Source organism: Xiphophorus hellerii, chromosome 2, assembly GCF_003331165.1.
Source record: "Xiphophorus hellerii strain 12219 chromosome 2, Xiphophorus_hellerii-4.1, whole genome shotgun sequence".
In the NCBI taxonomy this organism is placed as follows: domain Eukaryota; kingdom Metazoa; phylum Chordata; class Actinopteri; order Cyprinodontiformes; family Poeciliidae; genus Xiphophorus; species Xiphophorus hellerii.
The window spans coordinates 30214862-30239201 of record NC_045673.1 but is presented as its reverse complement, the minus strand read 5'-3'; the positions used below and the strand labels follow the sequence as shown (position 1 = coordinate 30239201).

The window sequence follows — 24340 nt, the reverse complement described above, 5'->3', positions numbered from 1 at the left end:
CTGTGGCGCCACCTGGAACTCTTAAGATGCAATCTGAACTTTCTCAAAAATGTTCCATTGCTGTTATTCTTAACTCTAGAACTTGAATCCTGTTTGGGCAAATGATGACCAGAACAGTTTGTGAATCATATGTAACCAAGCTCAAATTGCGACCAGTGCGAAGGGTAAGAGAATGTGAACAGGAAATAACAGAAACAGTTCAGAAGTTAAAAGTTGCAAATCCATCTAGAAAATTAGAACAAATATGAAATATAAAGTAGCCACAGTCATTGTACAAACAAAGTATACCCTTTTAATTACCAATCTGAATCCAGAATGTTCTGCCTCTTTGGGGAGTCAGTAAAGTATAGTTTTATGGGTCTTATGATCCCAACCCCCAGACCCTTTAGTCCAAATCCCAAAGCAGTTTCTAATTTACTATGTAGTCGAATTTAGACATTTTATTCCTGTGGACAAGGTGTCTGACCTTTGAACTTTTCTTTTTACTTTTAACTTTCCTTGGCAATGGTGTATGCTAGTTATACAAATACATTTAACTGCTTACAAATCTGATTTGGCTGACTTTGTGTTTTTAGCTGTCAAACTTTTATTTTAGGGGGAACCTAAAAACTCCGTGTACACCGAAATCTGTATCTGGTTCTCTTGCATAGTTCTGTGAGCTTCTGTTATTCACAATATCAAACTACAATTGAATTGTAGATGAGTTTGACATATGTTAACTTCAGTAGGACTGACACAGGGTCTACTCAAAATGAGGAGCACACGCTGCATCATGTGATCTCCTTTGATGTTAGTTTATTAATGACTTTGACCTTTTTGTTGATGGCAAGAGAATGTTTGTCTCTTCCTCTGTAGACTAGCATCCTACATCTGATTCTGGCACAGTCCTGAGTTATTGTAATAATAAATGTGCTACATAATCAGTTCAAATTGCACTTTTTAAACAGAAAGTGCCCCCAAACATTTTTTACTTAATACAGTTTTTATCACAACTTTTCTCAATTTTGGCTTCATCTCTGCTTAACAAGTAATAATGTTCTAAGTTTTGTACAACTTCAGATAGCTGTTGATACCTTTCCAAGCTGGGATCAATTAAAAAAAAAAATCCTGCATTAACTGAAAAAATATTGTATAAAATGTTGAGAATTGAACTGAGAAAGGGTGTACTTTTTCCTTACCATGACTGTGTTTGGCTGTCATACTCGACATTGTATAAAGTGTAAAAAGTGAAAATTGTTGGATTGGAAAACAAGGTGATTTTAAAGAAAAATGCCTTGCAGTGGTAGCAGAAAGGCTGTGTAGTACAGAGTGACCTTGACCTAGAGAAGAAATTAGTAACCAGAAAGAAAGTTTTCCAAACCTTCAATGCTTCCTGTAAAAAAACAACAACATAAAAACAGAACAAAAAAAACAACAGGGACAAAAGGATTGTCAGTCAAGTATAACAAGAATAATCTTAGTATACATTCACACTAATGCCATCATTTCTTCCCATTTGGTTTAGGCATATATAGACAAGGTTGAAGCAGTCAGTGTCTTACCTGCAGCAGAGAGCTCTTTTAGTAACCCCAGTTAATAAAACTTCTTATTAGATATTATCAGATATAACTGTTTTGATAATGGTTGTTTATTAAGGCTGTGTTTTCTCAACCGAACAGTGTGAACATTGATACACCTATATTTGTGTACTGGGGCTGCAGAAAATTGGCAAAAACGTACTAAAACAAAAAGACACAGCTTACTGTAATAACTGTATATTATTGACAGCCTAAAGAATTCAATGATGACCAAAGTGATGATTCAAAGAGCAATCTATGAATATTTGCGTTAGTATCACATGACACATTGTTTTATCAAAGATCTAGCTGACAATATCACATTAAATGTAGAAAACTACAGTGGACTTCTGCCAGGTTAGAGAAAATATGGAGGACTTTATAATACTTTTCTATATCTACAGTATAATGCCCTTTTCGTCATGAGATCTCAAGGGGCTACTAAGGGCTAAAAACAGAACAAGCAATTATGTTAAATAAAAAATTAAATACATAAGAGATTTAAACAAACATGTAAGAAAGTTAAATAATAATTTGCTGAAAAGGAACGTAAAGTCTTTTTAAAGCAGACAAAGACAGACAGACAGATGGACTCACTTCTTCATCTTCAAACCCAGTGAGGTCCCACTCATAGTTTAGTCTCATCTGCCTCCTCTTCCAGTGCTCCATAAACATGGCAGCTATAAGAATATTAGACATGCAATAAGTTGGACCTCAGCAGACATAATAGGGTATTAACACAATTTTTGTACTTTTTGATGCCTTGTACTCAGACTGGTTTTCTCACCCCACAACGCCATGAATATGGAGAAGAAAACCGTGGCTGGGTTATCAAACAGGTGACCGGCGCGAGCAGTTCCACATGCTGTACTGAGTTTCCAGTAGCTACACACTCTGTCACACAGGGGACACATGGTGATGTTGTTCTTTGGATCACAGATCTCCATGCTGGAATTCAAACACACAGAAAAACACATTTCTTTTACTTCAGAGGTTGTCGATTTCTAAACCTCATTTAACTCCAAGATCTTCAAACTGCTTTATCCTAATGCTAAAGGATCCAATAACTCCAAAATTGTACACAACACACATATGAGACATGAAAATCATGACATGAAATACATCACATTATGTTTTTTATTGTTTAAACTACAAACCAGTGAAAAAGCCTCTTTGGAACATCGTAGTTTAACAGTATATTTAAAACAGTGTCATCCTAAGACGTATTCTAGTACTATTGCTGTAATCATTGTTGATGGGTGGCAGGGCAGTACTGTTATTTAACACTTTGGGGGTTTTTTTTTAGCACTACTTCACATCAAATGTCATCAGAGTCCTATAAAATTTTGTCCAATAAAATCACGTTTTAAATTCGCCTGTCCCAGTCAACCACATCCTCCTCCAACAATAGATAGTCCATTTCAGACCAGAAGTCAACTGAAACTATAAAGGCCTGCTTCACATTTGTGTCTTGGGTGTTATTTTATAGTTGAAGTAAAGGACACATCCTGGTCACTCCAACATCCCTCACAGTAGAACAAAAAGCTGAGGCGATGCATTTAGCTGAATTGGTTCACTAGATAATTCAGTCGATGAGATGTCTCGACAAAATCTTTTCACTTTTGCTTTTGGGAGAAAAGGAAAACTCCACAGCTGGTTGCTGTATACTGTCGAAGAAAGGTTGTTCTGGTATACACTGGCCAGATTCACTAAAGGACTGTGTTCTTACAAAACCCTTCATCTGTTCATCTAACTCACAAAACTCTCTCAAAACGTGAGCACTGATGGCACATGGAAGGGTAGTTGTCTGGCAGTCAGATGGTTCTGATTTTGCTTCCTACTAATCTGTGTCTGCATATGAAGACGGGAATCACCAACCAGTATAACGACAAAAAGGTCTCACCTCGGAAAATGCCCAAATGACCAAATAGTCATTACAGTTTGCACACGTTTAAGTCAACTTTTATGTAGGGATTGGACACGTACCATCCACATGTAAGTAGCTATGTAAATTATTACTTTGTCAAAAAGAGTTTGATTCTCAAAAACCAGCACATTTCTTCAACCAGAATAAAAGTGAAATATTTTCCACCTCCAGAGAACTGGAAGAATTGCAATCACAAAGAAAAGGGAAGGTCTGAGTTCAGCCTGATGAGGGACTTATGGCTACAAATTATATATGTTATCCACAAATCATGTAAGTTGCCATAAACTAAACATGATCTTCATGTTGTCGTTTTATGATGAGAATACAAAGATGGCAATGTGTGACTGTGTACTATATGCTGAGTCATATGCAATATCGTGTTCATATTATTTATCCACTAGGTACAACAAATCAGATTATTGCAAAACTATAACAAATGTAAGAACTGAGAACAGACTAAACCTTAATCCTTCCCTTTAAAGTTGGGAAATATCCTGAACCTGGTTCTGTTCTGGTACAGTTTCTTTCTCATAACTGTGATCTGGTGTAAACTTCTTGTTCCCAAATGTTTTTTTTACAACATTCTGTGACAGGTGTGATGAGAAAGGAAGGTCTGTTTTTTATTAGATTTTTTTTTTTTTATCATTCAGCTTCCTCTAAGTACATGTAATGTACACCTTAGTTTGCTAAACTGGCCTGGCAGCAAGTCATAACATCCTGTAGATGATGAGGAGCAGGTAAGGAGGAGGACAGATTTATCAAACCCTTTTGTCAAACATTCTTCATTTCCTCTTTTTCATTTTTTTATTGTCTATTAATGAGTGTTGTCTCATCACTAACTCTGTCCAGTCACAATAGAAATAACTTTGCTGCTAATTCTCTTTCATTAAATTTGCACAATAAAAAGAGCCAATCATCTGCTCCTCAGTGCATCTCAACTCATATTATGAAATAAAGAGCTGTGGTAATGGTGAGATTAGGGAAAATCTGAAACCAGAGGTGGTCACTAACTCTCTGATGAATGTTATGATTTTGGATTGTTGTAAATAGGGAGATGGTTGGCTAACTCAAATGTGGTGTTTATATTGGTAGTTCATAGAGACACACTGAGCAAATGGCAGCTCACCATAAATGGATTGTTTTATGCTCAACAGTCCTTTGGATGTTTGACAGCTTAAAATCTGATAATTTTATCAAGATGCCACAAATAAGATCTACCAGGCTTTAAAGCCTCTGCTACTGTTGTAGCTATGGAAGTAGAAGTTTGTGACAGCAAGACAAATTTTCTAATTTCATCTGTATTTTAGAAATTGTTACATTTCAAACATTCTGCTGCTCAGATAGTTAAATGTTTTATCTTACAGGAAAGTTAAAAAGCAGTTTTAGTCTTAATTATTTGTCTTAAAGAATGAACATGTCAACTGAAAATTGGCCACAAAATGTCTTATTGGTGCATCGGTAGTTGTTGGTCTGGATAAGCCCTCCTACAACTCTGGATGAAAGAAGTTCTGCTTTGGCTCAGCAAATTTAAAACAATTCCAAAGAATCCACTGTTGGTACCAATCAGTGTTTCCAGCTTTCAAACTAAAAATAATTAGATTTAATCAAGTTCTATGTTGGGCTTCCATTTACTCCAGCTAAATGGTTGGACTGCATCTTCCAGTATCCATCATTGATGGCCTCCAACGCTCCAACGCATAGACTGTTCTTCCAACCAGCAAGGAAGGATGAGCTGGACAAATTAGACTTGTCTTTGGAGTCAACTTCCAACAAAGACACACACTCACAAACTGTCCCTTCTTATTCTGTTGACTGGGGAAAGGACTTCTCCAACCTTTGAAGTGTAACCTGGAGAACTTTTAAGAATCTCTTTACATGACTCTGGCTTCTAAGTTCTTGAAACTGAGACCTGGGAAACCGCCCGCCATGTCCAGTGCACCGCCAGGGTTTCCCCCAGTGTATTATAAGCCTGGCAGGCCACCAGGCTTTACTAGAACCCCCCCAGGCTAAATGTTTGTTTATTTTATTTTAATACATCAGTAACAGTGACAGCAAAGATGGGTTAAGCTAGATTTAGATATAATAAAACATTCTATATATTTTAAAAAAGGATAATGGTATTTGACATACAAAAGGTACAGAAAGGCTGGTTTTATTTAGTGCACTGCTATATTTATATCTTTGTTGTTGATGTTTTAGTTCTCAAATTTCTCAATTTTTAACTTTTTTTAAACACAAAAACACTCTGGGGCGACTGGTGGACTTCCCTAGCACCCCTTCCACTGGGCTAAGCTAGTCTTCTGGGGAATCCTTGGCACTGCAGAAGTCCTTTGGGAGTCGCCTCGACAGTAGGCTGACTCACAGTTTTCACTTTTGGTCCCCAACCCAGCGAGGGAACCATCAGTTCTCCCCAGAGAGCCATCCAGCAACTGAACTGTTTGGACCAGCCCCTGGACATCTCTTCAATGTACTTTCAGACTAATCAGCTCACGGTAAAGTTGCATTCAAATCCCTTATGTCCCTTATTATCCTCGAGCTTTGTTTTACAGTGTATTGATGAGACATTTTTACTATAATGTTGAGGCTGTGATAATAACTTAGTAAAATCAGACACTGTCTTTTTGTATTTTTGGCTTAATCCTTTTCACTTATGAGTTGTTGATTGTATGCTGTGCAATTCAGACAATCTTCTCTTGTGAAAGTCGCCATGTGTTGGAGCGATGGTATCCAAGAAAGGCTTTGAATAACACGCAGAAGCAGATTTTTCTTCTCCCTCCTCTTCTCTCGCTCTCTCTTTTCCTCTCACACAGTCATGTAGTTGTCATGCAGTAAAGAGCCCAGAAGCCACATTTTCCTTTGCCTAGTTTTAAATCTAGACCTGGTCACATGGTCAGGTTTTTTATGGTTCTTTGTCTAAAGTAGCGGTTTCTGTCTGGGTCTGGACATCATCTCCATGTGACATCAGCCCCTCTCGCCCCTCCCCTGTTTCCTGTACCTTGACTTTCTCTCTGATGGAGTCAATTTGGTCTGTGATGAATTGTAATTTTCTGCATTGTTGTTTTCAGATATTCTACTATTGTTAATTATGAATTAATTGAAGACTTAATTATTTAGTCATGAATCAATTTTTCAGTATTCCTTTTAATTTAATCATAATTTTCTAACTGTTTGATTTGATCATGGTTGTTTTTTTCTTTTTTGCTTAGCAGTTACACATAATTGGAAAATTAAAGAAAGTAGGTGCACTGTAACACATTTAAAGGTGGTTTAACTTGGAAATGAAAGTCAACCTCCTGCCTTGAAAATGCAACTTAAATCAGCAATAAAATTGTATTGGTTTTAAAATAAAGTTCATGAAGTTGATTTAGCAACAGGAGAAAAGTTGTCCGAACATTGTTTTTAAGCTCATTAATCTTGAATTGTGAGTTTTAACTTAATTCTGCAATTTAAACCAAAAAATTATTTCACAATGTGCAAGAAAGAACTGCCCTCACTTAGTTGGACAGTACACATTTCTCTGTTATCTTTCTCACAATATTAATTAAATTCTCATTTCAAATTGCATGAACAAAATTTCTGACTTGATATTAAATATTGTAAACCATCACAATGATTTCTGCTCAAAAACACCTGGTGTTTACAGGACATTAATCTCAAAGTTTGCAAACTGTCGCACAAAAGTCACATCAATGTAACACACTTCCATCTCACTCATGGTGCAACACAGGATACAAAATTATGCCGCTAAGCACTCTGGGAAATAGTTCACACTCCTGTCTTTTTCTTCTTTTGCTAACCTAAAACCTCTAGTTCATTAAACTCTTTGCGGTTTGACAAAATTAATAAAAAAAAAGTTAACACGACTTACAAGTTTATTTTTCACAAACACACACATTTCAAAAACTTGCTAAATGTATTTGACTAAAGAGTAGAAGATAGAAGATACAACTAAATGCAGCTCAAATGTTTTACAGTGTATTGATGGAACATTTTTACTATAACGTTGAGCTATTTTGTTAAAGTGTGTGTGATCATTTTGATGTCTATGTCAGGAGTATCTGCTCATCTGGTAGAGGTGAATTCATTCATTCATTCATGAGACTGGCATGTTTGGATAATCATCCCATTCAACTATGGAAACCCAAACTTTATTAATAATTTCATTAATAAGGAATTATTAATTCTAATTATTAATAATTACACAAGCAAAAGATTGATTCCCAACAACTAGCACTAACTTGGCACTGAAACCAGTTTGGTGGTGGTAAAGCAGCAGGGCAGGTGGCAGCCATGCCTCAGCTCTCATGAACAAGAAGTCATTAAAAGGTTAGAAATCATCATTCCAAAGATTATTTTTCAAGATGTCAGCAGCAACTTCCTTCCACTACATTCATGATCAAACTGTCTCACATACCATACTATATGTGACCTTCTAACACATATCCCTTCATTGTGTAATTCTTTATCAACACATTTAGAGTGTGTTTGAGCTTACCTTGGTATATTGTCATCAACTGTTGCACATCCATAGAGAAACACAATGACCCCCACTAGTGACGCAGGAATAAGCATCTGGGTATACAGGCCCAACCAGGCAAAGTAAAGGCCAATCTTCTCACCAAAATATTTCCTACATGACAGAAAGTAGAAACAATTATATTTAGTGACTTTTTACATATTTCTGTATTTGCTCATTAAAAATATAAAAGTGGGGGTTGCATTACAACAGTTGAACACAATCCTCATTGGGCCATGTTTTGTTTCCAGAGACCACAAACTTCAATAATAATAACAACCAAAAAAGTCAACATGTGTGAATTATTAGATTTTCCTGCTTACTTGGAAAGCCACCCAGTGAAATGGAATTAGAGTCTCTCCTTTTTCTTTTTCCAAAAAAATTAAAAAGCACGTTTGTAACAAATGTGCTTTTTATTCTTTCACCGCAGTGAAATGCTCCAGGTAAATCTTGAAGGAAAATCTCAACATAATAATAGTCAAGTCAAGTTTATTTGGAGTCATTTAAAAGATAGACCATGGTCAAAAGTCAAAGAAAACAACAGTGACTTTTCTCCAACATGCTGATGGAATATAAAGAACTAAAAAAATCCACAAGGACTTTTTAAAAAAAATAAAAAATTGCCCCCGCTATGACATGTTAATAAATATAACCTGAATTGAAAACATTAGTCTCTTAACTCATTGTGTTTGCTCATCCTAAAGTGAAGGGTGGCATTGTTATGTAAATGTAACCACTGATATCTTCAGATTTTCTTTTGAGTGACACAGATTTAAGCTATTTTACCCATTATTATTTTTAAAACTCTTTGGTAAGCCCACATCACGGCATGCAGTACCTTGCTACATGTAGTACCCTGCGGACCACCAGTGGTTCGGGGGACCACTGGTGGTCCCTAACAATAAATTGTACTTTATTTTCAATTTTTCTCAATGATAAAAATAAGATTTTTAAGTGAAATGGTCCTTAGGGAACTTCTATCTGTGCTAATATCAGAGAGAGGGCTGTTCTGTGAGACGGAAGCTCGGAAGCTTTGAAACTGCAGCTCCTAGGAGAAGTTTCATTGTCGAAGGTGCTGGTTGGTTGGCCCAACCGTTTTGCATAGGTCAATTGTTGCCATGGGAGATGAAAGTATTTCTCTAACAGGAATGAAAAAGATCAAGGCAACACTCCAGATATGTTTTTGATAAAGGATTAACATTATAACATAATGTACAGCTCAAAAACGTTGATTTTACATTATACTGCCCCTCCAACTTTTGAAGTAAACAAAGTAATAATCCAGGAATGATTTCAAGCTGACTTACCTAACATTGACTGAAACTGTTACAAAAATGAATAATCTAGAAGGACTAACATATGTTTGGTGACAAAATTATGATCTGTACAATGTCAGTTGATCCAAATGGAAGAGACGCTGTTCAACAGAGATATAGTGGACAACTGATGTTAAATGCTTCTTTCCTCTTTCTTTACTGTTGTTTCCTTTACCCTTATAATATAAAATATCTATGACCAATAACTTTGTTTGTATACAATACATAATCTGCACTATACAGTCAAATCCCAGTGCAGTAGCAAAAAAAACTGAAAAAGAAAATGTTTGCTTACCGAACAAGTCCAATGGGCTGGTACTTATAAAAGACACTGTAGTTTGCCCACTCCTCGTACAAAAGCTGTTGAGATATTACAATAATTAGTTGTGTTATTGTAACATTTTTGTCAGGCGTTTTTCTCATTCTGTTTGTCACAAATGTGTAACTGTCTTCTCCGTTATGATTAATTTTTATATTGTCTGTGAAAAAATAACCACTCCAGACTTCTGTGCAAATAAGTCTGATTTATTCAGTGGGAGACTCAAACACCTTTTCTCACAAAAATTTAAGTTTCTGACACATTTCTTATTCTGATCCATCCAATAGATACTTTCTTGTTATGTACATTGGTGTATCTAAAATCTTGTGCCATATTAGACTAAATAAGAGGAAATAAAGCACATTTTTGATCAAAGTATTTGAATTATGCATGTTAATTGTGATTTTTCCTATTTCTCTAATGCATATTCAGAGGAATAAAGGCTATTGAATTCAAAGTTGTAGTGTAGGGTGTGTTACTTTTGCCTTGATGTCATGTGTTTTTCATACCATCCAGAATATTTGTTCAGTGCTGTTTGACTGACTTTAAATGGACAAACAGTGTGTGTCTGGTAAACAGTTTAGGAAGTGGAGGAGAGTTCATTTGATTCAATTCAATTCAGTTTTTATATTGAATTGTTGTTGCGCCAAAACGCAACAAATGTAGTCTCGAGGAACTTTGCAAAAAAAAAAAAAAAGCTTTTAATTCAATCGTACATACATTCCAACTGATCCTAGTTATCAAACAGTTTATTAAGACCAATTAATTATTCAAAGTAGTCTAAAACATTTGTATCTAAGGAAACCCAGCAGGATGCATCGAGTCATTGACTTGCAGCATTCATGCCTCCTGGATGATATAATTTGGGACGGCTTCATTTTGAATTGTGGTTCCTATGAGTAGAAAATCAATGTTAGAAATTTGTACACTTCCTATACTGACTCTTATGGCAATAAAATGCAAGGCACATAATAGTGCAATCAGAGTAAAACAAATACATTTTCTGCATAAGCAGTAATACAATAACAAAATGTTAATAAAAGCCTGTTTTTTATTTTAATTGTATTTTAGGACACTGACTGTGGCATTGTGTAACACAGCCTTCCTGGAGGCTTGTTGCGTATAGTGGAACAATTTTCTGTTGACTAACCTGTTGAACCAGGTTAGTCAACTAGATTCAGGAACATAAAGATGCTAGAACCAATACAGCAAACCAGACAATTCTTTATTATTATTTATATATTTTTAAAAACTCTTTATGAAGCAAAGTGCCATATTAGACAATGACGATCTGACAAAGACAAAGTCAGCCATCTACAGCAGAGGACCAAGTCAATAAAACATTGTGACAAAAACCCCAACCAACCCTGTTCACACTGCACCAAGATATGTGATTCTAGAATTGGCCAATCATCTACCTGAATACTTAAAAGTACAAAGAAGAAAGGCAGACATACTCAACAGCATGTGACCACCTACCTAATCTAATTGTCTTTATTGTGAAACCTCTCAGTTGCTCAAACACCAACGCTCCTGAAAATCCACTTTACATCTGGAAACGTTTTCTTATTCCACAGGAATCTTCTCAGTGTGTGTGTTTAAAGGGAGCAGTATTAGTAATATTTTATAGCATAATCAAGTAACTGTTTGCTTCAGTTATAAAAAAATGCTATACACAGAAAATATGACTTAAAAGAATTTTGATTTTGTAATTTAACACCTTGAAATAGGGCTTCTGTCTCTCTTAAAAATTCCTGCTCTTTCTGACACTTGGCCTTTAGGATGTCATCAAAATTACTCCTCTATTAACCCTTAATGTTTTTACTAGTTATGCACTGAGAAGTACAGTAGCTCCTATAATAAGCTCAATAGATGTGCAGTTCCACCAGGTGTTTGCTATTTGCTGCTGGCTAGTCTGAAGGAGCTGAAGGAGGGCTGCTCTTTGAGGCCAAAGCTCAGAAGCTTGGCGCTTGGAATCTGCAGCTTCCAGAAAGAGTTGCTTCTCGAAGTGGCATTTGGGCCACCCAGGGGCTTTGCACAGCTGTATGGTTGCCATGGGAGATGAAATGATTTCTCAAATACGCATGAAAGAAACAAAGCAACATTCCATGTATGTTTTTGATGAGGAAATAACATGATAACATGATGTAAAGCTCAAAAAGCCTAAGGGGGCAGTATTTTACAAAATACAAAATAGCTGGCTGAGCATTAGCAGGGATCTCTGTCTCACTCTCTCTTTCTACAGCTCTGCCTAAGTCTCCCTCTCTCTTGCTTTGTGTTGGATGGTTTAATTACTCCTCTGCCTTCTCTAACTCTAATTGTGCTGTGCAGCAATGATGTTCAGTTATTATTGATAAGTGGTGATAGACACATGTTTATGCAGCATACTATATTTGATGCCCTTCAGAAAACCTAATCTAATGTTTAAGATATTGTTGTCATGAATTGGTGGATGAGGTGGTGAGGCAGACGCTTGAGACTCAGGTTGAAATGAGAAGATGATGGTTTAATGGTGATAATCCAGAAAGTAACACAGTCCAAAAACAAAGTCCACAAAACCTGGCAGCACGACTGAGCGGAAGCCTGGGCTCAACGTCGGTAGCGACAGGATAAACGAGGGACATAAAGACAGACTGGTGCGACAACAACGCAGAACTGACAAGGACCCGACGAGGAACAAGGAACACAGGTGGGGTTAAATACACAGGGAGTAATCACAGAAACGATACACACCAGGGAACAATCAAGGGGAGGACAGGACAACGAAGAGACTCAAGGGAACAGAAAACAATAAATAAATAAACAGAAAAACTCGGAACATGACAGTACCCCCCCTTAAAGGGTGGCTCCAAGACGCCCAAAACAAAAAACACACAACCAGGGTGGGCCGAGGGGCGCTGGAACGGGGGGCCAGAGTCCATAAAAAACGAAAGACGACCCACAGGGTGGGCGGAAACACAGGAAGGGCCAAGAGTCCAAAAACAACAAAAAACGACCCACAGGGTGGGCGGAGGCACTGGAGGCAGGAACCACGGAGGTGGTCCGGCGGCCGTCCGCGGCTCTGGAGGTGGGAACCACGGAGGTGGTCCGGCGGCCGTCTGGCGGCCGTCCGCGGCACTGGAGGAGGCGACGAAGAGTCTCAGGGGCCACCCGGAGGCGGCGACGATGAGGAGCACTGAGAGGCGGGGTCTCGGGAGGAGCACTGAGAGTCTCGGGAGGAGCACTAAGAGGCGGGGTCTCGGGAGGAGGGACAGAACTAGGGAGCTCTGGAGGCACACTGGGAAACTCTGAAGACACACTGGGAAACAACGAGGGAACACAAAACCCGCTAACTGGGGCTGATAACCTGCTAACTCTGGCAGGAAAACCTACTAACCGTGCCGCCTGTCGGCCTGGAGATAGGCGGGCCGCCTGGAACCCCATCACCATGGGGACAGTGACTGGAGCAGTCTCTGGAGTGGGGGCTGGAGGCTTGGAAAAGCCGGCAGGAGAGCCGGCAAGAGGTGCAGAGACAGCAGCGGCTGGAAGCCGAGAGGATGTAGCGCCGGAGACTGGAGATGGTGCCGGCTCCGGAGACGCAGGTGCTGGAGCTGAAGGTGGTACTGGTTCCGGAGATGCTAGAGCTGAGCTGGCGGAGATGGCGAGAGGTGTGATGGGAGCTGGAGTGGACGCTGGAAGGAAGGCTGGAACGGATTGTTTTCTCTGCACGAACTCGTCATAAAGTTCAAACACGATCTCTAACATGAATGAATCCTTTCTGAACTGCTCGAAAAGAAAACAAAAATCCTCCTCGGAAGTTAACTCAAAAATGTTTGTAGATAGCGACGATGTAGCGTGGGTGGTGGCTGTCGGGGTGTGAATCTGGTTCTTTAATTTATCATAGTCCGACTCCAGTCCCTCTTCCTCCAGCAGCAGTGGAGAGGGCAGGACCTCGACGTCCTTGTAAAGATCCTTTTGCGCCAACTCCAACTGCTGCTGGATCCATTCCTCACGGTTATTTTGGGTCATGAGTGCCGTGACCTCACCTCATTCTTGGTCGGGTCCTTCTGTCATGAATTTGTGGTTGAGGTGGTGAGGCAGACGCTTGAGACTCAGGTTGAAATGAGAAGATGATGGTTTAATGGTGATAATCCGGAAAGTAACACAGTCCAAAAACAAAGTCCACAAAACCTGGCAGCATGACTGAGCGGAAGCCTGGGCTCAACGTCGGTAGCGACAGGATAAACGAGGGACATAAAGACAGACTGGTGCGACAACAACGCAGAACTGACAAGGATCCGACGTGGAACATAGGTGGGGTTAAATACACAGGGAGTAATCACAGAAACGAGACACACCAGGGAACAATCAAGGGGAGGACAGGACAACGAAGAGACTCAAGGACACAGAAAACAAATAAATACACAGAAAAACTCGGAACATGACAATTGTAACATTCTTACCTTTCTGTCATTGGGTTCTGCACTCTCCTCCTCAATGGCTCCCTAGGAAAATATGGCATAGTTATTTCACTGACTTCAGGCAGCAAAGCAGTACCTAACCATCTCAGATGTCAGGATTTGAATTAAAAACTGTTTGCTAAAGTCTCTGCTACAGCTGATGTCTTTTATTGACTACAAAAGTTTAGCTTTTTAAAACAAATTCAAAGAATACAAGGAAAAGGATAACTGGGATACGCATGACTAACAAGCTGGTAATCTTTCTAAAATAAAGAGCTTAAGTTTATCCATTGTAATTTGGGATCACAGTAGACAAATATTTGCTTCTGCTATGTCCTCTATGAGAATATACCCATGCTGAAGAAGTTGTGCTAATTTCCATAACTGTGAGACCTATGAATTGAAATCCAAATGAAAAGCTTTTCTATATTTGCACTGCTTACATCATGAAGAGGATAGGCTGCTGAATAAACCCCACTACCAAGGAGACTGGTGATCCCTGTCAGGCAAAAACAAAGAACAAAGCCATCTCAAGGTAGATACTCAAGACCACATGAAAAGAGAACCAGATGTTTATTACCTTCATTTTTCCCTAATCTCTCTCTAAAAAAGGATTTTTTTTTATTACAACAGCAATCACTTAGCCTTAGACTGTTGACATGAATTGCATTTTGCCTAGTCTCCTTATTATTGAATCATCAACTCTGAATTGTGTGTGTCATCTGTTCTTGATTTTTTTCTGATGAGGTAATAATATTTAACATTTTGAGATGCTGTAGATGTCAGACAGGTTCTCTTTAAGTTATTTCTTGATTTTACGATCCGACAGTAATCATACCTGTATGTTGCTAGTAAACTAAACCAGAAAAATGTGATTTGTCACATTTCAAGTTAAGTTAATATGGGGTAGGTTGCTATTGAATGTTGCGTCCTGTCTGAGTATGTCTGTGAGGATGAATACAGGTCATTTTTAACGTGTTGGCGATATTCAGTGGAGCACAGCAGACAGAACGGATCAGGAGAGGAACACTGCAGACATGTCAGAACCCCGAAGACTCAAACATCAATCATCTCCTGAGACCAACATGGTACACAACATTTTAATATAATTTATTCAGTTTCCTATTATGTTTTTAGTAGACAATTATGGTTTGATTGTTTACAATGTTGAGTTTGAATGATACTTTATCTAATATATAACAGTATTAGCCAAACTAATATAAGTAATCATTTAAATCTAAATTAGTTAGATTTAAATAAAAATCTAACTAATTGGTAAACGGTAAATAAATGTTGTGCGGAAATAGTCATTCATTTCACTACATTTAATTTCTTTTTAGTACTTTCTGTGTGTGTGTGTTTTTAAGAAGTGATGATATATTTTATGAACACAATATTCAGTGATTATTAAATAAATGTATTATTTCATTATTGTGGTTTACCAGTTTGGATAACCTGACTTATATCAAGCTATTAGAATAAAGAAAAAATATGCTAACCGAAAATGCGGCAGACAGAAACCTGCAGTCTCAGGGATCAACAAGGGAACTGAGGATATAATACTAAATACATTTATTATGTTAATATTCACTGGGAACTTTTTAACCTTCACTATTTTACTTTAAGAATTAATTAAAATTATGGTGCTGCACTTTTAGCTTTAGAATTATTGAGATTGGATTAAACTTTACATCTGCTGCATCAGGGGTCTGCAACCTGTAGCTCTGGAGATACAAGAGGCTCTTTGGCTCACTTAACGTATCAAATGATGAAACATTGCCCTGATTTTTTGTTTCATTCTTTTTTTAAGTGCCCCCCATGAAAAAGCCTGACCACTCTTGCCCTTGTGGTAAATTCGGACTGCAACCAGCCTCAAAACCTAACTCCTTATTTGTGTAGATTTTTGGAATTAGTCTTTAAAATACCAGAATTTGCACATAGCTTTATATTTTTAGCAGTCTGATGACATAAATGTAAAATATTAAATCAAGTAAAAACCTGTTGAGGATACCCCACTGTACTGTGAATGATTGCTCTATTGTTGTTTCTTTTGTTTGGAAAAAAACCACACATAAAATAATACGACTGCTGCGGGATGATGATGGGCAGTTTACAGTTTATAAACACTTTATATTAAATAATTGCATGAAAGAAAACGTAGAAAAATGTTGGTCATGATAAAAGAGTATTGTGAAGCAGAATAGAATGGTTTGGACTCACCCATGCTGAATTTAGCCTTGCATTTGGTTCTTTTTAATATTTCAAATACCTAACATGGAGTCAAACAAAGTTATAAAAGAAGAGCATTAAAAGCAGTAACATAGTAACACACAATTACAAACTGTCAGGGCTTTAATGTAAAAACAGTAAAGGACTTATTATATTCAGAACCTTTGCCAGAATTTTTCAAATTGTTATCATATTAAAGAATATGATTTTATGCTGCAGGCTGATAAAAAGTTACGTTTTTGATACATTTATGACAATTTCTGTTTTAGCTCATCTTTGAAAACCAATTAAGGTTAAAATGATTTAGTTGGGTCCCCATGTGACTAATAGCTTCATCATATATTATTATTCATAATTATCACCTTTACTAACCTCTCTTTCTGTTTCATACTGTATAGTTCATATGTAAAACAAACATGTTTCTTGAAGAACAGTCAAGTGTAAAATTGTTGCTGGGGACTTACTATGGAACTCCTGGTTTTGCTGTCAAAGAAGTTATCTTTGTCTGAGAGGTCAAACCTGTCAACAGAGAAACATGAAAAAAATATCACTTTGTCTTTGGCACAAATAATTAATACAGTTACAAATACAAATATCCACTTTTATCTTTTAAATAGCATAACAGCTACCAGGCTGTGATATAAGTAATTAAACAGCTGAGTTTGCAGTAAACATTTTCAAACTTGTTGTACAAAACTGATACCTGACAACAACTCTTCTGCTTAAGTCAGATTTTAAAACATTTAACTTATTTAGTGCTATTTTCATTTTTCATTAAATGTACAGAAGCAATATTTCTTAAAGACAACACTTATCTGAAAAAAAGATTACACCAACATGATAATGACACCAACTCTGCTCTGGACATAGTACATAACTGTGTTTTTGTCTTTAGCTGGCAGTATTTTATCCTTGGGATCACAGTGCTCTGTGTTTATCGTCTTTGTTGCTTTGATCTCAAGATCCATCCCATAGTAACCCTTATTGAATAAAGGCGCCTCTGCAATTGTGGCTTTGCATAGTAATAAACACATTGTTAAAAAAAAGTGTTGCCTTACCAATGGTTTTGTCATTATCCTTGTTTCAAAACGCAAACCTGTATGTCGGATCTGTGTGACTAGCTGTGAACCTTCCACTGACGTCTTCACTGTTACTGAATCAGCTTTCTGCTACAGACAAGCATAACTAGTGACAAGCTCACTACAAACACTTTTCTCTGTCCCTTTTAAGATGAAGACACATTAGTTTGCACTAGTTGAATTCAGCTGGCAGGAAGAGTACAATGTGATAATAAAAAAGAATTCTCTACGGTAATATACCGGCAGCTGTGGTTGCCAGGATTTTATCATATATGGTAAAATGAGCGGGTAGCAAAATATGGTAAAATACTGTATTTAGTAAACTATGGTAATATACAAGCAGCTGTGGTTGCTGTAGTAAATACTGCATTACAGTGTAATATTTTGGCAACCATCACTTTAACAGTTCAGAACTGTGTTTCTGACAACTTACAATAAAATCAACATATATACCATAAACATAATTAGTCTACCAAGTGAAAGACATGGCAGAATTGTGTGATACATTATAGCATTTTATTATAAAAATCAACTTTACAGTAAATTACCTGCAGCTGTAGCTGCCAGAATTTTACAATAAACATTACTGCACAACACATAACGAAATGTAGTTTGTCAGCATTTCAATATGGAAAATTATAAGTACAAAGTAAACAAAAATACAGACTATGATTAATCCACTTGAAGAAACAACTTCTATTTAAACATTCAGTTAAAAAATGAACTGATTCAGTGTCTTATCTACATCTTCACAATTCTTCCTTACTAAGATCTTAAAAAACAGCATGAATCCATCAGTGATAATCCATGGTGGAAGAAATCCATGTGACAAAGGAACTCCTGCTCTGAGTTGGTCAGAATAACAAGTCACTGAGTCCAGACTCTGCTGAGGAGGGTGGCCTACATGCACATGGTCTTCCAGTCACTGCTGCAAGATCCTCTCTACAGATGGAAAGTAGAAAGAGAGCAAAAGTTAGAAAGATGCACTGCATGAACATCATATAAACTCAGCATTCGTTTAAGTGTTTGTTTCACCCTTGCTGAATTGTACACATGCATACATGGAGACTGGAACTGAAACAGGCAGTGCTGTCATTTCTGATCAAAAATCTAGAAGTTCATGAACAAACTATTTTATGTTTACTAGCATGATTCTCTCTGCAACCAGACCAAAAAACAAAACAAAGCAAAAAAAACAATAAACATCAGATAAAGGCCTGTTATTTTTTCCAAGGAATTTTCTATCTTCATCCTTCCATCCTCCCTTTTGGGAGAAACATTTTTCTCTTTACCACTTTTCATTTTTGACCACTCATTCAGCACAGATGACACAAGACAAACCCAATGCAGAAAGAGTGGTCTAATACCACTGTCCAACAACAACATAAAAATACCAACAAATTCAAAAACAAAGGGCTGATTATTTAAAAACAGCCCTTATTTGGTGAGTATATCACCATCAATTGCTTAGGTTTGAGCTTTATCCATCCATCCATCCATCCATCTTCTTCCGCTTATCCGAGGTCGGGTCGCGGGGGTAGCAGCTTCAGAAGGGAGGCCCAGACTTCCCTCTCCCCAGCCACTTCTTCTAGCTCCTCCGGGGGAATCCCGAGGCGTTCCCAGGCCAGCCGAGAGACATAGTCCCTCCAGCGTGTCCTGGGTCTTCCCCGGGGCCTCCTCCCGGTGGGACGTGCCCGGAACACCTCACCAGGGAGGCGTCTAGGAGGCATCCTGACCAGATGCCCGAGCCACCTCAACTGGCTCCTCTCGATGTGAAGGAGCAGCGGCTCTACTCTGAGTCCCTCCCGGATGACTGAGCTTCTCACCCTATCTCTAAGGGAGAGCCCAGCCACCCTACGGAGAAAACCCATTTCGGCCGCTTGTATCCGCGATCTCGTTCTTTCGGTCATGACCCAAAGCTCATGACCATAGATGAGGGTGGGAACGTAGATCGACCGGTAAATCGAGAGCTTCGCTTTTTGGCTCAGCTCTCTCTTCACCACGACGGACCGGTACAGCGCCCGCTTGACAGCAGACGCTGCGCCAATCCGCCTGTCGATCTCCCGCTCCCTTCTTCCCCCACTCGTGAACAAGATCCCGAGATACTTAAACTCCTCCACTTGGGGCAGGACACCCCCCCTGACCCGGAGAAGGCACTCTACCCTTTTCCGGCTCAAGACCATGGCCTCGGATTTGGAGGCACTGATCCTCATCCCGGCCGCGTCACACTCGGCTGCGAACCGCTCCAGCGAGAGCTGCAGATCACGATCTGATGAAGCCAAAAGGACCACATCGTCTGCAAAAAGCAGAGATGAGATCCTAAGGCCACCAAATCGGATCCCCTCAACACCTTGGCTGCGCCTAGAAATTCTGTCCATGAAAGTGATGAACAGAATCGGTGACAAAGGGCAGCCCTGGCGGAGTCCAACTCTCACCGGAAACGAGCCCGACTTACTGCCGGCAATGCGGACCAGACTCTGACACCGGTCATACAGGGACCTGACAGCCCGTATCAAAGGGCCCGGTACCCCATACTCCCGGAGAACCCCCCACAGGGCTCCCCGAGGGACACGGTCGAACGCCTTCTCCAGGTCCACAAAACACATGTAGACTGGTTGGGCGAACTCCCATGCACCCTCCAGGACCCTGCCGAGGGTGTAGAGCTGGTCCAGCGTTCCACGACCAGGACGAAAACCACACTGCTCTTCCTGAATCCGAGGTTCGACTATCCGACGGACCCTCCTCTCCAGGACCCCTGAATAGACCTTGCCAGGGAGGCTTAAGAGTGTGACCCCTCTATAATTGGAGCACACCCTCCGGTCCCCCTTTTTGAACAGGGGGACCACCACCCCAGTCTGCCAATCCAGGGGGACTGCCCCCGATGTCCATGCGACATTGCAGAGTCGCGTCAACCAACACAACCCTACAACATCCAGAGCCTTAAGGAACTCCGGGCGGATCTCATCCACCCCCGGGGCCCTGCCACCGAGGAGCTTTTTAACCACCTCGGCGACCTCGTCCCCAGAGATTGGAGAGCCCAACCCAGAGTCCCCAGGCTCCGCTTCCTCAGTGGAAGGCATGTTGGTGGGATTGAGGAGGTCTTCGAAGTACTCTGCCCACCGGCCCACAACGTCCCGAGTAGAGGTCAGCAGCACACCATCCCCACTATAAACAGTGTTGGTGCTGCACCGCTTCCCCCCCCTGAGACGCCGGATGGTGGACCAGAATCGCCTCGAAGCCGTACGGAAGTCTTTCTCCATGGCCTCTCCAAACTCCTCCCACGCCCGGGTTTTTGCCTCAGCAACCGCCCGAGCCGCATGCCGCTTCGCCCGCCGGTACCCATCAGCTGCTTCCGGAGTCCCACAGGCCAAAAAGGCCCGATAGGACTCCTTCTTCAGCTTGACGGCATCCCTCACCGAAGGTGTCCACCAGCGGGTTCGAGGGTTGCCGCCGCGACAGGCACCGACAACCTTGCGGCCACAGCTCCGATCGGCCGCCTCGACAATGGAGGCACGGAACACGGTCCACTCAGACTCCATGTCCCCCACCTCCCCCGGGACGTGTTCGAAGTTTTGCCGGAGATGGGAGTTAAAGCTCCGTCTCACAGGGGATTCCGCCAGACGTTCCCAGCAGACCCTCACAACACGTTTGGGCCTGCCAGGTCTGACCGGCTTTCGCCCCCACCACCGGAGCCAACTCACCACCAGGTAGTGGTCAGTGGACAGCTCCGCACCTCTCTTCACCCGAGTGTCCAAGACATACGGCCGCAGATCCGATGAAACGATGACAAAGTCGATCATCGAACTGCGGCCTAGGGTGTCCTGGTGCCAAGTGCACATATGGACACCCTTATGCTTGAACATGGTGTTCGTTATGGACAATCCATGGCGAGCACAGAAGTCCAGCAACAGAACACCGCTCGAGTTCAGGTCGGGCGGGCCGTTCCTCCCAACCACGCCCCTCCAGGTCTCACTGTCATTGCCCACGTGAGCGTTGAAGTCCCCCAGCAGAACAAGGGAGTCCCCAGGAGGAGCACTCTCCAGTACCCCCTCTAAGGACTCCAAAAAGGGTGGGTAATCTGAACTGTCGTTCGGCCCGTAAGCACAAACGACAGTCAGAACCCGTCCCCCCACCCGTAGGCGGAGGGATGCTACCCTCTCGTTCACCGGGGTAAACCCCAACGTACAGGCGCCGAGATGGGGAGCAACAAGTATGCCCACTCCTGCCCGACGCCTCTCACCTTGGGCAACTCCAGAGTGGAAGTATGTCCAGCCCCTCTCAAGGAGACTGGTTCCAGAACCAGAGCCGTGCGTCGAGGTGAGACCGACTATTTCTAGCCGGAACCTCTCGACCTCACGCACTAGCTCCGGCTCCTTCCCCACCAGAGAGGTGACATTCCACGTCCCAAGAGCCAGTTTCTGCAACCGAGGATCGGACCGCCAGGGTCCCCTCCCTCTGCTGCCACCCATCCCACACTGCACCCGACCCCTTTGGCCCCTCCCACGGGTGGTGGGCCCATGGGAGGGGGGGCCCATGTTTCCTCTTCGGGCTGAGCCCGGCCGGGCTCCATGGGTAAAAGCCCGGCCACCAGACGCTCGCCATCGTGCCCCCCCTCCAGGCCTGGCTCCAGAGTGGGGCCCCGGTGACCCGCGTCCGGGCGAGGGAACACCAAGTCCAAAGTTTTCCTTCATCATTGGGGTCTTTGGGCTGCTCTTTGTCTGGTCCCTCACCTAGGACCTGTCTGCCTTGGGTGACCCTACCAGGGGCATAAAGCCCCAGACAGCATAGCTCCTAGGATCATTGGGACACTCAAACCCCTCCACCACGATAAGGTGGCAGCCCATGGAGGAGGGCTGCCACCTCCATGGTGGCAGCCATGGAGCTTTATATCGTGTTATAATTCCACATTCATGATGTGTCATTCCCTCAACAAAACATATTTGAAACATCCTCAAATCTCCGTGGCAACCATGCAGTGGTGGCCAAATGCTTCCTCATGCAATGCGCTGCCCATTTACACAAAGTTCTGTCTTGGACCTGCAGTCCAAAGCCGAGTTCCCGCCCCACAGAGCACAATCAGACTAGCAGCAGCAGTAATCAACCACCTACAGCAGTACAGACAGTCAAAGAATCACCTTAAATATGTCTGTCAAATCTGGGTCCGTTACATCCATCTGAGATACTAGGCCCTGAGCTTTAGGTGGCTCTTCACAAATAAAACTGAAATATAAACACTAAAAATGTGGAAAAGCCTCGCCCAAATCAGGAACACTGAAATAAAGGTAAATGTAAGGATTTCTAAAGACGTTTCGTTGGTGCCTGGAGCTGTTTCTGCCACGTCTGGATTCCATCCCATAATAATGCTGCATTTTATGAAGGATTATCTACTTCCACATATTACTAAAGCACCGAAACAAAAGGTAAAGTGTCCTTCACAGTTTTAATTTGAATGCATGAACATTTCACACTCAGTAGTTCAAATGAATGAGCGAACCAAACTTGAAATAGCTGCTTATGCCATTAACAATAACTAAACATATGCAGTCTAAAGCAGACCTGAAATAGTATTAGAAGCATCTAAATATATCTACATTTAATAACTGCTCTTTCTTTTTAATGATACCTAGGCTGTGCAGTCATTTCTACAGAAACGTTAATGAAAGTGTTGCATTTGAGAAAAATAGCATTAAATACTCCATATAGCAAAAAAAGTCTCTCTTCTAACAGCTGCAATGCATGCAAAATAAACAGTATGGTTTACAGAAATTACAGGGAAACATTTCTTTATCAGTTGCCAAAAGTTAGCCAACTTCAGTTAAAACTGTGAAAGGTGCTTACCTGGGATGCAGAAATGTGTTGCCTTTCTTCTCCCCTGAATGTGCAGAAATACAGTCTTTGAAATTAAGTGTCTGTTGTCTCCATTCAGCTCAACCATTAGCTAGTGCCTGCTAGTTAGCACATTTAGCTAGAACTTGTGCACTTGAACTGACAATACTGTGGTGAGTTCAGGAAGCCCAGAGCCACTGCTCAACGGCAGGATTGCAGAGTTAAAAATAATGAGCAACAGCAGATTTGCTGGTGATGCTGCAGGATCAAGCAGAAGTACAACCTGGAGAACTCTGTGATTACATGGCAAATTTCAGTAAATGCATTAACTGTACACCCTGCTGTTTCACATAATGCCATCATGAAAAGCTGTACTTGCCTCGCTGCTCTAAGGCTCAGGGGAACTTCCTCTTTGGCTTCTACAATACATTGCAAGCAGCAGGGCCTAACATGCAGCTGTCTCAATGTATGACAAATGTTAGTATAACATGGCATATAATCCCAAATGCATCATTTAACAATAGACTCTCATAAATTATTGTGGCGTCTGCTGGATGGATTGCCAGTTTGACTCCTGGACTGCCTGTGAGGGTTTATTATAAATTAAATTGATTATTTTAAAGAAACCAAAATATTATACCAGTGTTCTAATCTCTGTAAAAATGACTTTTGCAGTCTGGTTTATAGTTTTACATTATAGATATAAAAATCAGCAAAATTTGTAATTTTGGCCCATTAGTACCCTTAATTTTAAGGTAATTAACTACTGGCAATATTATGGTACTTTTCTATGGATTTTTACAATTTCTAAGATTTTCACAATAAATTTCTGTGTTTCCTATATTTCATAACTGTAAAAACTATGTGAAATTTATGCTTTGGTAATATGGTAATATAATGCTTTCAATGTTACAGCCTGTAACTGCAGGGATTTCAAAATTTTTTACTGTAAATTTTGCAAATTCTTTTACAGTGTAGGCACAACCATCTGTTTGTCAGGATCCTGGCTTGTGTGTGTGCTCCTGTGGTTTTTGATCTCCTTCCACAGCTGATCTCTGTTGGAGATGTTAGACCTGTTGGTAATCTGCCAATGGTTTGCCTGATGCTCAGTCTTTTTAGTGGTCCAAGCCACG

General features: G+C 40.7%; 1 protein-coding gene across 2 annotated transcripts in view; it reads right to left on the bottom strand.

Moving 5' to 3' along the window:
- LOC116710734 (anoctamin-1-like) overlaps positions 1–24340 on the bottom strand; it is a 52035-nt gene that overhangs the window by 12558 nt on the left and 15137 nt on the right. Inside the window, exons 5-13 of one of the 2 annotated variants that reach the window (XM_032549927.1) lie at positions 16767–16821; positions 16294–16342; positions 14517–14572; positions 14077–14118; positions 9611–9675; positions 7979–8113; positions 2344–2504; positions 2154–2236; positions 1361–1372 (exon numbers count right to left, since the gene is read on the bottom strand). In XM_032549927.1, coding sequence (XP_032405818.1) covers positions 1361–1372; positions 2154–2236; positions 2344–2504; positions 7979–8113; positions 9611–9675; positions 14077–14118; positions 14517–14572; positions 16294–16342; positions 16767–16821 — 658 coding nt within the window. The remainder of the gene's footprint in view (positions 1–1360; positions 1373–2153; positions 2237–2343; positions 2505–7978; positions 8114–9610; positions 9676–14076; positions 14119–14516; positions 14573–16293; positions 16343–16766; positions 16822–24340) is intronic. The other variant, XM_032549937.1, reaches the window with a different exon arrangement.